The sequence below is a fragment of the Sebastes umbrosus genome, chromosome 6, assembly GCF_015220745.1.
Source record: "Sebastes umbrosus isolate fSebUmb1 chromosome 6, fSebUmb1.pri, whole genome shotgun sequence".
Classification (NCBI taxonomy): domain Eukaryota; kingdom Metazoa; phylum Chordata; class Actinopteri; order Perciformes; family Sebastidae; genus Sebastes; species Sebastes umbrosus.
Window position 1 is genome coordinate 28,055,046 of NC_051274.1, and position 15,798 is coordinate 28,070,843.

Here is a 15,798-nt window from a genome sequence, read left to right on the forward strand (position 1 = left end):
TCGAAATCACAATATTTGTGATTTAATATTTGTAAAAGGCAAAATGTGTGTCAAAATACCACTTTAAATTAAATATTGTGGTGCTACCCTGTACTGAAATTCTTTTCAGGGTGAGGACTAGTGTGTCATGTCCAGTGTAAAGCACCATTTCTTTATATTTATATACACTTTTATACTTTAGGAAAACTGCTTTGTATTGATATGAGCTAGGATGTGTTCTGTCTATTTGTGTTTTGTTTGTTTTAATTTCTACTATGCTCTCAAAAATAATAAATACACGATTTTTAAAAAAATTCATAAATATTGTGGCGCTGCAGATTTGTCCTGGCCTAAACATCATATTCTACAGACTTAAGAAAACATCTCTGTTTGGTACAGATCCCCGCAAAAAAATCACACCATAATCATTTTAATGTTTTTCAATGAAAATAAGAATCATGATTTAAAAATGATTCCCTGTAAACCATATCGCAATCGCAATAACAGACAAAATATTCGCAATTAGATATTTTTCAAAATCATTCAGTCCTACTATGCATACATTTTTAACTGTACCAGTTTGCTTATGTTAGTGTTTCATCCTTCATGTTTTTCTAACTTTGTATGAACTGATTAAAGTAAAAAATAAATAAATGAATCAGTATTTGCTAATAAAAGTAATCAGGGATCAATCAGATTTAACCAATTTGAAATGTAAACATTCAACAGGGTTCAACTACAGTATTGAGTTAACTGTAGTTACATATTGGGATTCAGGTCGAGGTGTCAGGTCCTGTTGAGTCTTGCTACATCTGTTAAAAAAACAAAAAAGTACAAAAGTATGTGTGATGAAACATTCAGTGTAGAGACTGAATCAAGGTCTCACATGAATCATGAAAGAGCCGAGTCAGTGAATCAGTTTCCACGGTTGGGAGTTGAGACGTTATGTGTTTTTGTGTTTTTTTTACTCCTACACACACGTCATGATTCATGATTAATTCCATAATTCCCAGAACTACTCTACCGTTGTCCTTTTCCCCCCCAAGCAACATGACCGTTAAGAGTAGCAGTAAATAGTAGGCTAACGTTTACATTTATTTACATTAAATAAACAGATATATGTCAGGTACAACTGTGCTTTTCCTTCCAAGCTGCAGTTTATTAACTTTGAACTTACTTTTACAAATGGCCTAATTTCCATCCAAAGGGGGAAATACTACTGCTTTTTCTCCACTTCTCATAGAAAATGAATGTAAGGTTGCCTCTTTTGTTGCATCTATTCCTGTACACTTAAAGCAACAACAAAGAAAAGTAATTTTCTACTTACCTCCACATCAACTGAAACTTATTGTTGTTAGACCCACCACACAGAGTGAGTCAAGCTCAACTGCCCCTCCCAATCTAATGGTTGCATAGCAATCATGTCACAGCTCAAAAACCATCAAATAGACCATTTTAACAAGGTAAATGTATTTGTAAATTCACAGTGTGGTTATAAAACACTTGGGCTTTTAGATAAAAACTGAGACTTGTTTATATCCACTATTTATATCGAGCATCTTGGGCACCAAACATTCCTTCAGGGTGAATAAAGTCTTGTGTTGGAGGTATAAAAGAGATGAAAAATTACATTTAATACACACAACGATGGTCTGTCTCTCTCTAATGAAGAACAAAAACAAAAACACTTTGAACTATGAGATTAACTCAGCGTTCGGTGGTGTGGAGTTACCACTTATTCACGGGGGCTGAGTGAATAATTGCCTAAATTTGGGGTAAAATCATTCCTTTAAATGGTTTAATTTCTGATAGTGGTCATGGAAACACGGCCAAAACATCAAAAACACACATCGGGAGTTGTCTTTTTCAGAATAAGGTTGGATATTCAGAACTTGTTCACGCTAGGGCTGCAACTAAAGATTATTTTTACAATCAATGGACTAGTTGTTTGGTCTATAAAATGGTGAAAAATGTCGATCAGTGTTTCCCAAAGCCCAAGATGACGTCCTCAAATATCTTGTTTTGTCCACAACTCAAAGATATTCAGTTTACTGTCATAGATGAGTAAAGAAACCAGAAAATATTCACATTTAAGAAGCTGGAATCAGAGAATTTTGACTTTTTTTTCCTTCAAAAATTACTCAAACTGATTTATCGATTATTAAATTAATGGGCAATTAATTTAATAGTTGGCAACTTAACGATTAATCGTTGCAGCTCTAGTTCACACAGTATATTTTTTAACCTTCAGGGACTCACTGAGGAGCTAACTGCAGGATAAAGGCCCACCAGTTACACTTTTTCAGGGGAAGCGACTTTGCTATTTAACCTGAATTTCCACGTTACTGAGCTTCGAAACCAGGGGCCCTCCTACTTTACAATCTTCACAGTCGTCCCAAAAAAATACACACTCTGCGTATCCGAAGAGGAAATGACTGGTAAAACGAACAGGAAACTTCACTTCCTCTAGTGTGGATTTACAACCCTTCCGGCTGATTGAATTTATGGATAAGATTGCAAAAAAAAAAGGCAGTTTATGTGAGAAAGTAGTGTAGCCTGTGAGTGTGTTTACATGTGTAATCACAGACCTGTTGCTGTCTGCACCAAAAAAAACACCTTTATTTCTTTAGAGCATCTGTTCAGAAAGTAGAGAGCCATATTTGATGTACACATTAAATGAAGACTAGGGCACTGAAAGGAGAGAGATGCTAATACTGTACAGGCCGCCTCTGCTGTGCAAGGCTAGGAAGGAGGAACCCCCCCTTTCCTCCCTCCCTCATCAGAAAATAAACTGAAATTAATCTTTTTTTGTCTTTTTTTTTGGGCCTTTTTTTAGCAAAAGAATACGATTTGTGTAGAAACAAGCAATGTTTTGCATCTCCTCTGTAACCCTTCAACATGTCCTCTGCCGATGTCAAAGAAAGAAAACAAAAGAAACCTGAACACAACTTCAGTTGAAAGGATTTAAGTTATAGCAATACGCACACTATCAAGTGTACAATTTGTCATTTGATTCTAATAAAATACTTTTTTTTAAAACCCATATACATTTCATATATTTATCTTTTTGGGGTATATGGATTCAAAAATAGACATTTAAATCATAAAGAGAGAATGGAAGGATAGGGGAGAGAAATAAAACTACAAAAAAGCTACGAATGGTTTGTCCTCCGTCCCAGAGGAGAGAGAGAGAGAGAGAGAGAGAGAGACAGAGGAGAGAGGAGAGGGAGAGAGAGAGAAAGAGAGAGAGTGAGAGAGAGGGGGATAAAGAAAGAGAGAGAGAAGGAAGTGGCGAGGGAGGCTGGGAGTTAGGAGGGGATTGGCCAAGCTACACAGCGCAGTATGACACCCACTTTAGCTCATTACACACGTACAGTCGTGATCAAGGCACAGGGATCTTCTAAAAGTTATTTTTTTCAATAAAGTTGTACAAAATAATACATGTTACAGTCTGTACAAGAATAATAGTTCAGCAGTAATGTAAAGACAGACATACAGAGGAGCAAGAGGTCGGGGAGGAAGGAGGAGAGAGGAGGAAAGATGGGAGGAGAATGGCAGGGAGGAGGTGTGAGCCGGCTGTTTGACCACATGAGTAAAAAAAATTATAATAATTAGTGTCCCGTTTGTTGTCTTTTTTTTTTTTTTATATTCCAGGATTATTATATTTTATTTTCTCTTAAAACAAAAGAGCCAGGAAGGTAGAAGTGTAGATGGGAAGGTGGTGGTGAGGAGGCGGGGGGGGGTGGAGGGGAATGAGAGAGAGAGCGGGAGAAATGTAAAATCATCGGAGGAGGAGGAGGAAGAACAGGGGTGAAAAAATGAGACAGAGACAGAGAGAGTAAAGATGAAGAAAGAGAGCGCACAGGGCACAATGGCACAAAAGTCTACACAGACAAAAAACAGCTGTGGAGACAGTAAAACAGGGTCAATCATGACAAGATGAGAGTTCTCTTTAACTTATATGGTACTGTACTGTAGAAGGATGCCCTCCGTTAGTTAAGCTCCATAAAAGTTGGCTTTTTTTTTTTTTGTTTTAAACTCAATGTATCCTCCTCACGTTTTGCTCCACGGCCAACAGGTGGCGAAACAGTTCTGTGGAGAAGTCGAGGGACTGTCGTCGTCAAAGACTCCGTCAGAGAAATTCACATCGGAGTCGGCTCTGTCCTGTTTTTTTTGTGAACCCCCGCCCCCCCGCTGGTCCGTTTAGTCTGTCGGTAACGCCGCTCCTCGGGGCTCGGCTGCGCAGTCTGTTTAATCTCAAAGCCGGGGAAAAAAAAAAATCAGCCGACAGCTCGACCAGCCTGCCACTCGTTGGCAAGTTCAGTACGTTTCCAGCCCGGGTTGTGCAGGCCAGTAAAAAGCAGGTGTGATACGTTTCTGTGTGCAAGCAGATCCTGTGGTGGGATTCATTGATGTGTGTGTAAGTGATAGGGAGGATTGGTGTACACGGTTTGAGTCCTGAGCACAGTGCTTTTTGTTTTTTTTTGTCAGATACAGTGTTCAGCTGATCTGTTGTGAGATGTTCATTCTCTGTTTGCAGTAATTCAATCTCTTTCTCAGTTACACTGAAGTAGTAGCTCGCTCGGATTTCAACCTCAACAAGAGGGAAGTCTCACAATCTCATCCTCCTCCTCACTGCAGGAAATACAGTCCAGACTGGGCTGCTCGGGGGTTTCTAGAACGGGTAACGTGTACGGGGACGATATATGATGTCCAGAGGTGTGGAGCTGGGAGTTATGGCTGAAGAGTCCGTTTATGTGTTAGCCCCTAAAACCCCTCCATCAAAACAGCTCTGTCTGCTGCAGGTAGGGTGTTTGCATCAGGGGAAGTTCTGGGTGTGTTTACTGTAAGTGTGTGTATGTGGGTGTGTGTGTGTGTGTGTGTGCGCGTGCGTTTTGGCCCCCGTTCCTTCACAAGAGCTCACACACTTCTGTGGAAGAGGGGAGTTCAGAGACTCAGGGTTTTTCATAGTCCGATGTGTTTTGTTTTTTTCTCCCATCACAACAGCTCGTACTGCCGCAGGTGCATCCTCTGGATGATGTCTCGACAGTCGTTGAAGACGCGGCGGATGTTTTCTGTGTCGACGGCGCAGGTGAAGTGGGGGTAACAGTAGTGCCTCCCGTCCCCGCTTGCTGTGCTGATCCTCTGTAGACGGAGACGGGGGAAAAGTGAGAAACTATTACGACTAACACAGTTACTGATGTGACAGTTGAGGTTCTCTGAGCAGCAGTCTCCAATTTTTTATTTTTAACAGAGAGCCAATGTAAAGCAAACACACACACAGTGCACAAACACATTTCATTACTTAATATTTATGTATAAATATACAAATGTCAATTAGATGGTAATCTGCGTGAGAAATAAAAAAAATTAAAAAAAAAAGGTTATAATAATCATCCACTAGTGATCAATTTGACCCGGGCAGACGTGATCACTATAAGCAGTTTCAACTGTATTATCCTTTAAAGTTTGCATACAACAAAGCATAAAAGCAAACCGATGTCTATTGCACTACTTACCAGGAATTCATCTCTTATGAAGTACTTTGCTCTTGTAACACGTGGATCTTCTCCCGGCTCTGGTGTCGCTGGAAGAGGAGAGAGGGGATAATGAAACCACATTTCTTATGACGTAATCTTTCAGGTGGAGACGATTCAAACATGAAGGGATCATACAACAACTAGGATGGAGAAATGGCCTTTTTGGGGGTAATTTATTAGTGAGCAGGGATACATCTACTTTATGATGTGAGTAATTATGTAACAAGTTGAGTACATTTTTCACGTCACTGTGATCGACCTCCCAGGTGTGTATCAAGGATGACCTCTTGTGGTCAATGACACTAAATGCACTCTCCCTCACAGATCTACTTTTTTGGAGGAAGAGTTTGTGCAGTGTATTTGCACAGCTGTTTAATGTGGAGGAAAACAACTTTACACTAAAAGCAGAACTATCACTGTCTGTGTGGAAGCACAGGGGTGTTTCTGCATGCTCGGGAAACTTTTATAGTGACAAGCAAGGGCTTTTTAAAAACTGGGACATATTTGGCACAGGTGGTGGAAAACTGGGACATGTTGGTATTCTTCAGAGACCAGTTTCCAGCTGGGACTCTCTGAATCAGTTTGGGGAGTCTGGCCACCCTACTTTACAAACAATAATTAAGACAATTTCCTGAAATGAAGAAGCAGTTTCTAAAGGAGATATTTACAAGTTGAAAAACAGGCCAGCTGTATTTGTACAGCTATGAATATGGACAGTGTTGCTGACAACTACATTTACACCAAGTGTCTGGAAGTGGATACGACTGCTCACCATCGTCAGGTGTGGTGTAGCGAGCAAATTCAGGAAAGTATTCCTCGATTTTGGACTTCCCTGCCAGCACCTTCTCTGCTAACAGGTCCTGTTTATTTAGGAACAAGATGACAGAAATGGTCCGCAGCCACCTGAAGAGAACAAAACAACATGATTCAACATCACGCAGTGAACCATCAAAACGGTGTCTGTGTGTGAAGAGACACAAGAAGAAATCCACAGCTTTGAGTTGGTCAAATAAATACAAACAGGATGTCTGTGGATGACATTACATACTTCCTCGAAAATACTATGTAATAGTGTAATAATGTAAGGGGACGAGTCCATCGAAGCATTTTTTCCTGATGCTGGTGTATTTTTTAATGCTTTGCAATGGTAAAAACGGCAGCAGCGTGACGAGGTGGTGGGTGTCTTTTCTGCGTCGAACGCTGCACGTTTGGTGTTTTTTTTCAGGTAACCGAGAGTTGAAAAATGTTCAACTTGGGGTAAAACGCTACGCTCATAACTGTCACAGTGGAGGAAGGGCGGGACAAATAGCCTACCACAAAGATGTGATCAAATGAGTATGTTGTGGTCTTAATGTGTATGTTATGCTGTTGTTTTTATTATTGTTACTGTGGACTTTATGCTGTCCTCATGTCTGGAGGACTGGACCAAACACATTTTCCGTGTGGGATAATAAAGCTGATCTGAATCTGAACCGAACAATCGTACTCGCTCATGAACCCACATGACCGGCTTCCCTACGTGCTTTAGCCTTCCCTTCATCCAGAGCAAGTTATATCTATGGAGCAAGCACTCTACCTTGTGCCGAACGCTGCCAACATGCTTACTTCCGTGGATATTCAGAATCATAGCAACCAGACGCAACCAAAGTGTCTCGGCTGAAAAAACGCTGCTCCTCGAAAGCGCTCTCAAGTGCTCCCAGCTGAGCGTTTTCAGAAGAGCGGCCAACATTTTTAGCTGGGAAAAAAACACTTTGGTGGACACGAGCCCTACAGCTTTTTTTGTATACCAGCTTTGTAACTTATTGTTAAAACGTATTAACCATTTTACATGCAATATTATGCCTCTTATATCCATTTAATGAATTTTGATTTATTTCTGTCCCTTATTTTGTTTTTTTTAATTATTATTATTATTTTCTGTTTAGGATATCTATCTATCTAGGATGTGTTAGTGAATTTTATTATTGCAGTTATTGTTTATTTTATTGCATTTCATTTTATTTTTGGGTAGCTTTGAGTGAAGATTATGGACAGAGGAAAATTGGGGTGTGGGGGACAAGGAGGATACATTTGCGTATGTGTTGAAAAAACAAAATGCCAATAAATGTATTTGTCAAAAGAATGATCCCAAAGTGTGTCTGCTGTATGGATCCCCAACTGCACAAAAACGAGTTCAGTTTCCTGAAAAGTCTGAACAGTTCAGAGGATTTCATAACGGGTGTAATACATTTTGGCTGTCTGGGTTCAGTAAAAGGACAAATACATTTTAACCGAGGCATTAAACTCAGTGACCACCATGTCTGCTGTGACGCTGCCAAAGATCTTGGTATTTTCCGCCGTTCTGCATCTTTTATTTGCTTACACGCCGCTGGAACGTGTAAATAAAGTACGTGATTGGTGTTATGCTGTGTTTGTTGCTAGGGAACCCCCGCACTTTGGTTATGCAATCATTCAAGAGAAGAAGCAGGTCGGTTTATAAAGTTCCCCAGCCTTGACACTGGGCTCGATCGGTTACTATTATTTGTCTGCAGTTACAAAAAAAAATTACGTTCTGAGAAGACTTTCTGATTTTCAATCTACAGACGGAGCTCCTTGTCGTTGTGGAACTGGGAATCAGTGTAAACACACTTTCAGAAAAGGCACTTTTCCTACCATGTTTACATCTACAGAGTCTGTAGAAGTGTCTCATCACCTGTTGTTCCAGATGTTCTTGAAGAGGTTGAGGGCCTCCTGTAAACGGTTGGTCTGATTGTCCTCTCTGATCACCATGTTGTAACTGCTACTGGCCACCACGAAGATGATGGCCGTTACATCTGAGGACGACAGAGAGGGACAGAGATAAATCAGACACAGAGGGAGAGAGAGAAACAGATGTGAGGGGAAGCACAAATAAACACAAGTTACCGTTAAAGCACTGAATCCATTTCCTGCGTTCGTCTCTCTGACCGCCAACATCAAACATACTGTGTGAATCAAACAAGAGCAATGGTGGTGTTAACAGGTGAAATGCTGCCATCATGTGGAGAAAATGTCTTAGATTCTCATGTGTTTATATCCTGAGTCATTTATATATGTTTAATACTGAAGCTGTAAGTCCGTTTTGTGAGAAATTGCAACACACTGTTATTTCACTGGCCTTCTCTTTATGTTTTTACTCACTGGAAATTAACTTTGTCCACTTGGAATCTTGTCTCAAAGATACCTGAAGTCAGAACTCTGCACCGCAGCAAATCCTGGTAAAAAAACAAAGAAACAAAAACAGATTTATCGTCATCATTAAGATGTCCTACAGGATGTTGAATGATTACACTGCAAATCTGGAGCAGGCTTCACACGCTGAAAACTGCTTCTGTGTCCTGGACTTCATTTTCTAGATCAGGGTGAAAAACTCGGAGAAACTGGGACACGAGATGTTTTTATTTTCTGCCCCCGTTTCTAGGCTCAGACTTATCTTTGATGGTTTGGAAAATTATGTCAAATTTAAAAGTGAAAATAACAGCGGAAAGAAGCTATGGTGCTTTACTCCCGGTCAAAGATTTCAACGGAAAACAAATGCAAGCTCACAATCCAACTTCTTTTTACTCTCAAACATGGGTGCGCACTATTCAATTTGAGGAGGTGTTATTAAGGATGCCAAACAGTAATAGACTGCTAACTAATGACTGATATAGACTACACTTTCAAACCCACTTCCTCTCGAAATACCTCTGTGGGAAAAGAAGACATAAACGCATAATTAAGCAATGGTTATATTAACTTTGTGGTGGCAGAGATTCACCCACCTGATCTGTTGGAGTGTAGTCATTCTGTTTCACAATGTCAATCTTGTCTAGAAAGCTGAAGAGAGAAGAAGAAGAAAACGAGAAGTAAGAACACTTGTTATGTTGATGATATTACTGATCAGATTGTGGCACCACAATCAAACAAATGACATGACAACAGGACTTTTCTGCAGCGAGCATCATCTCTTTAACCCTCTGAAACCCGCCGGTGATCACGACCAACTTAATTGTCTTTCAGAGGCTGTAGCAGAGCTAGAGTGAATGTACTGGTATCATATGAAACAAGAAAAGTTATGTTAAATTTGGGCAAGGGAAAAACAGGCATGGCCATTTTTTAAAGGGGTCCCTTGACCTCTGACCTCAAGATATGTGAATGAAAATGGTTCTATGGGTCGCCACAAGTCTCCCCATTACAGACATGCCCAGTTTATGATAATCACTTTCATATTTTAGCCTATTCTAAAAAAGGTGTGTTTGAATATTTCTGCATACTGGGGTCCTTAAACAGTTTTGTAATTACATAAATTGTGTATCACTGTAAAGCTGAGACTCTTGTGGATCCAATGAGCCCAATTGTATTCATGTGTGATGATGTTTGTCCCCATAGTAGCCATTTAATTGTAGTGAAACCATTTTTTAAAAACTTGACCTCACTGTATAAAATGACCTGTGGTGACCTCTAGGATAATCACAGCCTGATGAAACTTTACAACCACAAACCAAAACAAAACTAGAGACCTAGAGCATTCAGAAGATGGATGGCTTTCCTAGGTAGATTGACAATGAGGGGGTTTCTGAGAGGTTTCCACAACAGAAGTGCTCGCCATCCAATCGCAGGATTTTTCTATGGTGTTCCTGATGGTCTTGGTGTCTTAATGTGGTATTCTGGAGCGATTATTAATAATTTTTTATGAATTCTTGAGTGGTAAAAAATGGTTAAATTTAGCTCAAAATCTGTGTAACAAATGGCATCAACCCAAAAATTACCGCAACAACTTATGAGACATAATAGAAGATATCACTTTTAGCATCATAAGTGAACTAGGTTACAGGAAAAGGATATGAGTCAGAGGATCTAAAGGAAATTTGTCTATTTCTAAAAAACGATAGCGAAAGGGAAGCGCACGTGAAAATGAGAGATGAGAGTTGCACGTGAACGTGAAAGAGGAGGAGACACCGGAGGAGAGAGGAGGACAGAGAATGAAAGCGTAGTGGCGTCTGTCTGACATTACAGAGCAGATTTCAAAAATAGCTCCCCAGCGCCCTGGCCTCCAGCACGGTTACCATGGAGACCCAACCACAGGAACTATTAATAGTCTATCAGCTCCCAATCTAGAGCGGCTGGACGGGCTCCAGAAAGACAGACAGACAGACAGACAGACAGACAGACAGACAGACAGACAGACAGACAGATGGAGACGGGGAAAAGGGAGACAGAGGGGAAAAGAAAGGAAGACCAGGATGAGTGTTTTTATGCTGGATGTGTGAGCGAGAGGAGGGAGGGAACAGAAGACTTGACTGTACCATCTCAAATCACCTGAGGGAGAAACAGGGGGAAGAGAATTTCTGCTCATGTAAACTATTAAAACACAGACTAAATTAAATGCACGTAATATTCACCAGTAATTTATTTACTAGTAGAAAGCAGTTGAGGCGACAGGCTCGTAGTCCACAGCTGAGCAGCGACGGTATCCTGCTCACACATCACCATTTCTCCTCCTCTAAACATCCTCTGATCTGCAGATGACTCAGCCTCCGCCATGTTTGCTCCCAAACTGCTGCTGTTACATCAAAACTATTACACTAAATTTTTTTTGTCTTCTCTGTGTTTTTAACCTGCCTTTGCTTTTAAAACTAGACACTCAACTCTGAGCTGTTAAAAACACATTTGTGCAATCTTTATACAAAATACATTAGTCATTTTAATGACTTTATATAAGGCTGGGTAGCTTAATCTATAATAATACATCAACATTTGTTAGTTGATTTATATATTTTTATTATTAATAGAAATCTTTAAAGTACCTAAAGCTGTCAAATAAATGTAGTGATGTAAAATTTGCCTCTGAATTGTAGTGGAGTAGGAGTAGGCCTAAAGTAACAGAAAATGGAAATACACAAGTGAAGTACAAGTACCTCGAAATTGTACTTGAGTATATTTCAAATTAACATTTAGTAACATTCCACCACTGATTTCTTCACAACAGAAACTAGAGCAATATCTGATCAAATAAATATATGAGTAACATTTCCCTTTTATTCTCAGTGCATGGCTGCATCCCCAATGTCCATTTATTTATTTAATTACATTTTTGTATTGTAGAAAAAGAGCGTTGTACAAGAAGACGAGGAATACGTTGTGTGTTTTTTAATAAAATGCTGGAAATAATATATTTTTTTCTTTTCATCCGATTAATAATAGTGGTTAGTTGCTGCCCTATAGTTAATGCAGGGCTTAACAATAAGGTTTGCCCGATTGCCCGGGGCAAGTAAAATGCCATTTCGGGCTAGTAAATCTAGTAACTCACTTGCCCAATCGGGCATTTCAATTATCCTGGCAACAGGACTTCAGTCGGGTGGTGTTAAAGGATGTGGGCGAAACTCCAGATTAAATTTACGTAAATAAAAAAGATTAAACATGACAATTAACTTTAGTCTTTTCTGTTATTTGATAACCACTAATAAATAAAAACAATTTGTATATCGGGCAAGTAAAAATTGACTTTGTGCAAGTAAATTTCTGACCTAGCAAGTGAAAAAAAAAACCCATTAACGTTGAATCCTGTAACGTATCATTTAGATATGACAGTGAAAGGGTTTGTTTTGGAGATTATAGAGGGTGAAAGATGCTTAGGGGAAAAAGTGAGGCAGAGGTGATGGTAGACCAGAAAGCAGAGGATAATCAGAGGCCACAACATACTGAAGACTTAAACATCAATAAAGAAACAATTTAGTGGCTCTTGCACATAACAGAGACACAACCACCATATGAGTATAACAAATGTTTTAGATCACTGCCAGTGACTCCTGTGCTGCCTCAACAGCTTCATTAACAGGCGAAGTCGGCTTTGAGTATTTGCTGAGATTTCTCAAACATCTAGAAAAAAGAAATGTTCTAATGAAAACTGACTCGGAGTAAAATACTGGTTGGAGAAGCAAATATGTTGGTGCTGCTATCTGTGCATTGACTTAATAGCTGTCTGTCAGTTTATACAGGAAGGAAATACAAAGAAGAACTCCAGTGAACAATCTGACCTGAATCAATTTACACTGTGTGCCAGAGTAAAATAACATCTGGTACACATTCATGTTTGAAGTTACCTAATGGGTACAAAGCTTGTGGCGGTGTCCTACAGCTGCCACTAGATGTTACTGAAGAGCCAAACCCTATAGTACCATAATGACTGTACATGAACTGTGTACTTCTAAGATATACAACACATTACTGTAAAGCTGTCTGAAGTTTACATCAGGCATGTTTGTGGTATTCAATCTGTAATAAAGACATCTCCTTTTGATTAAGTTTCTTAAGCAACAGAGAAGAATGACAAGTAACAGCAATAACAAAAAGCACAGAGACTGAAAAATCTGGTTTCCTGCAGAGTTTTACACTAAATGAAATCTGTCTGATTGATATATCACGTCGTACAGTCGCTTCACGGTAATTAATCAGAGCAACGCGTCACAATCAAGGGAAAGAAGAAAACCTGTTTTAGGTAAAGTAGAGACAAACAGCCAGTCGGTCACAATCAGGTGCTGTGAGAGTGAGAGAAAAACCTCGCCACTGCACTGCAGGGCAGACACCAGACTGAAGTTAGTCTGATAATCACCAGGCAGCGCTTACTTCACCTCGACTGACCGCTTTCCAGGAAACCCTGTGGTCCTCAGTTGACTTTTTCTTTAAACCACGGGGCATAATCCAGAGCATTTAAATGCACTTAAATGACCCTTAAATGCATGATTTTATGGATGTAAGGATGCAATATGATGTTCACGTGTGACAGACCATTCATGATCCTCGTGAATGTAAAACCCAGCCTATGTGTCCTTAACTGACATGAAGTCTTCATCGTCTTCAGATAACGTTACAGGGGGCTGTGACTCCCCTCAACTTTAATGCTATAACTGATGGTTTCTCTAAAACCTGGACAAAAAGGTTCCTGTTAAAGTATTACCTCTATTCAAAAAAATATATCAGCATATATATATATATATATGCTGATATATTTTATGCTGATATATATATATATATATATATGTTTATATATGTTTGAGATGCCACGATCACGTTTTTTTGCCAATTGTCAGTGAGGCATATCGGCTTATACAGATTGTTTTTGTTGTTGTTTTTCAATTTAAATGTTATCCTTTTACTTTGTCATAGTCATCTATCGTGATTATTTGCATAAAAACACACAATTCAAATGATTAGGAAATAAAGATAGTAATTTCATCCGTACAGATCAACTACGGTCGGTTACACCAGTATCAATTATACAACCCTACACCTTATAATTGGGCTAAAAGTGGTTAACGGTACAGTTTCCAAGACTGTGGCAACGTGAGCTGGCGATTGCAAAACCGTGGTAACGACGTTCCTTCCTTCCATCCTTACCATAGTAACACTACTTTGGGAGCAACGGAAGTAAGACAGCAGCTGGCGGTATCATGGTTTTGCACTCTGTGGCTCACTTTACCGCAGTTTCACATGCGTGTCGGAGAACTACGGTGGCCTTCAGGTAACGTAAAACTATGAAAGTCTCTCTCTAGAGCCAGTGTTTTGGTTTGTCCGTTCTGGGCTACTGTAGAAACATGGAGGAGCAACATGGTGGGCTACGTGAAGAAGACCCGCTCCCTATGTAGATATGAAGGGCTCATTCTAAGCTAACGAAAACACAACGATTCTTAGTTTCAGGTGATTATAAACTAATGAAAACATACTTATGAATATTATATTCCATTTCTGCTAACAGATCCCTCGATATGTTACACACTGTTCCTCAGTCCTCCACACTATGTAGACGAAACTGAACAGGGGTAGCTGCTCTGTTACTTACTCTAACATCACAGAGCCACCAGGACTCAGGCCCATGTGACTAAATCCAATATTACATCCTAACTACAGCCTAAAAAATGAGTCGAATCAACCCCTTTCTGACACAGAAACACTATAGACTTTGAAAATATTATGTCTTTTTTACAATTTGTATTGTAAAGTTGTATTGTATTGCAATAAATTGAACAAGTGCGCCTAATACTGGTACCTCAGAGGAGAGATCATGTCACTGTGTAGCTGGACTGGCAGATGGTTACTTACTATTGTGCACAGTCGATTAGCTGGTACTCGTTGGATCTCTCGTAGCACGCCCTGACCCCCTCATCCTGCCACAGCGTCTTCGCATGGTCGTAAAACTCCTGAGGAGGAAACAGAAATACACAAATGACAGGACGTCACAGAAGGGTAACATATTCATTCTTGTTGCTTAATAGGAAAACTAACCAAGCTGACATCTGATGCTCTGGTAAAAAACATACTCAGTTTCATCTCATGGCAATGTTCAATTACATATTTTAAGTACAAATTTCTGCAACTTTTGCTTGATTAAACATGGTCAACCAACAGTTCATCTGCTGAATCAAAGAAGGAGACATTCTGTATCGTTTACTGTGCATCTTACACCAAATATGACAGCGAGAAGAAAGAAAGGAGGATGGGGTTGTGTGTCGTCCACGATGTGTGTCTGAGGGCACACCGGGCGCTCAACGGTTTTGTTGACACCACATGCAGTGTACGTTTTGCCTGTGTTCATGTCTGTACAGGTAAATAGTGGTGCAGGGAAAGAGAGACACCTCACTATACACAAGCACTATAGACACGCAGCGCATCCACATTAGGGATGTCACGAGAACCGATACTTCGGTACCAAGTCGTCGCCAAAATTCTAAAAACGTCACGTACTCATTTTCTACAGTAGCGAAGGAACCGCACGATGCCTGCAGGGTCCGAAATTAACACCCGCCAAGCGCCAAACACACACACAACAGTGCCATGCAGCAGCGAGATCCAGATATCCTTTATGTTCGAGAAGAGGATTCTCTCGGGCGGGGAAAAAACTGAACTGAACAAACTGAATTTCTATCTTTTGATGCTTATTGCTAAATCTCTGAAAAGTGGTGTTTTTTTTTTTTCCATTGAGCTCTGGACTCTTCATTTCCGGTGAATGTTATTGGGACTTGCATTTGATTATCTTTCACTTAACTCCCCAGATCCACTTTGTTTGAACCAATCCAACAGCATCCAATCAAGTTTCAGGAGAAAACCATGAAGAACTAACGTTATGTTACTGAGCACCAGTTGGATCCAGTTACTCTACTGTTAAAATTACGTTACATTTGGTGAAGAGTGCATATGGCTTGTTTAGGACTCGAGACCTGACTTGGGACTTGAGTGCACAGACTTGAGACTTACTTGTGACTTGCAAAACAATGACTTGGTC

At 39.9% G+C, this 15,798-nt stretch overlaps 1 protein-coding gene across 2 annotated transcripts in view; it reads right to left on the reverse strand.

Moving 5' to 3' along the window:
* Positions 1-2,574: 2,574 nt before the first annotated feature.
* gnas (GNAS complex locus) overlaps positions 2,575-15,798 on the reverse strand; it is a 30,341-nt gene continuing 17,117 nt past the window's right edge. For both annotated transcript variants that reach the window (XM_037773142.1, XM_037773141.1), the window contains 8 exons: positions 14,619-14,716; positions 9,302-9,356; positions 8,679-8,752; positions 8,424-8,482; positions 8,212-8,332; positions 6,292-6,422; positions 5,499-5,566; positions 2,575-5,124 (listed from right to left, as the gene is read on the reverse strand). In XM_037773142.1, the coding sequence (XP_037629070.1) occupies positions 4,978-5,124; positions 5,499-5,566; positions 6,292-6,422; positions 8,212-8,332; positions 8,424-8,482; positions 8,679-8,752; positions 9,302-9,356; positions 14,619-14,716 (753 nt within the window). In that variant the 3' untranslated portion in view covers positions 2,575-4,977. The remainder of the gene's footprint in view (positions 5,125-5,498; positions 5,567-6,291; positions 6,423-8,211; positions 8,333-8,423; positions 8,483-8,678; positions 8,753-9,301; positions 9,357-14,618; positions 14,717-15,798) is intronic.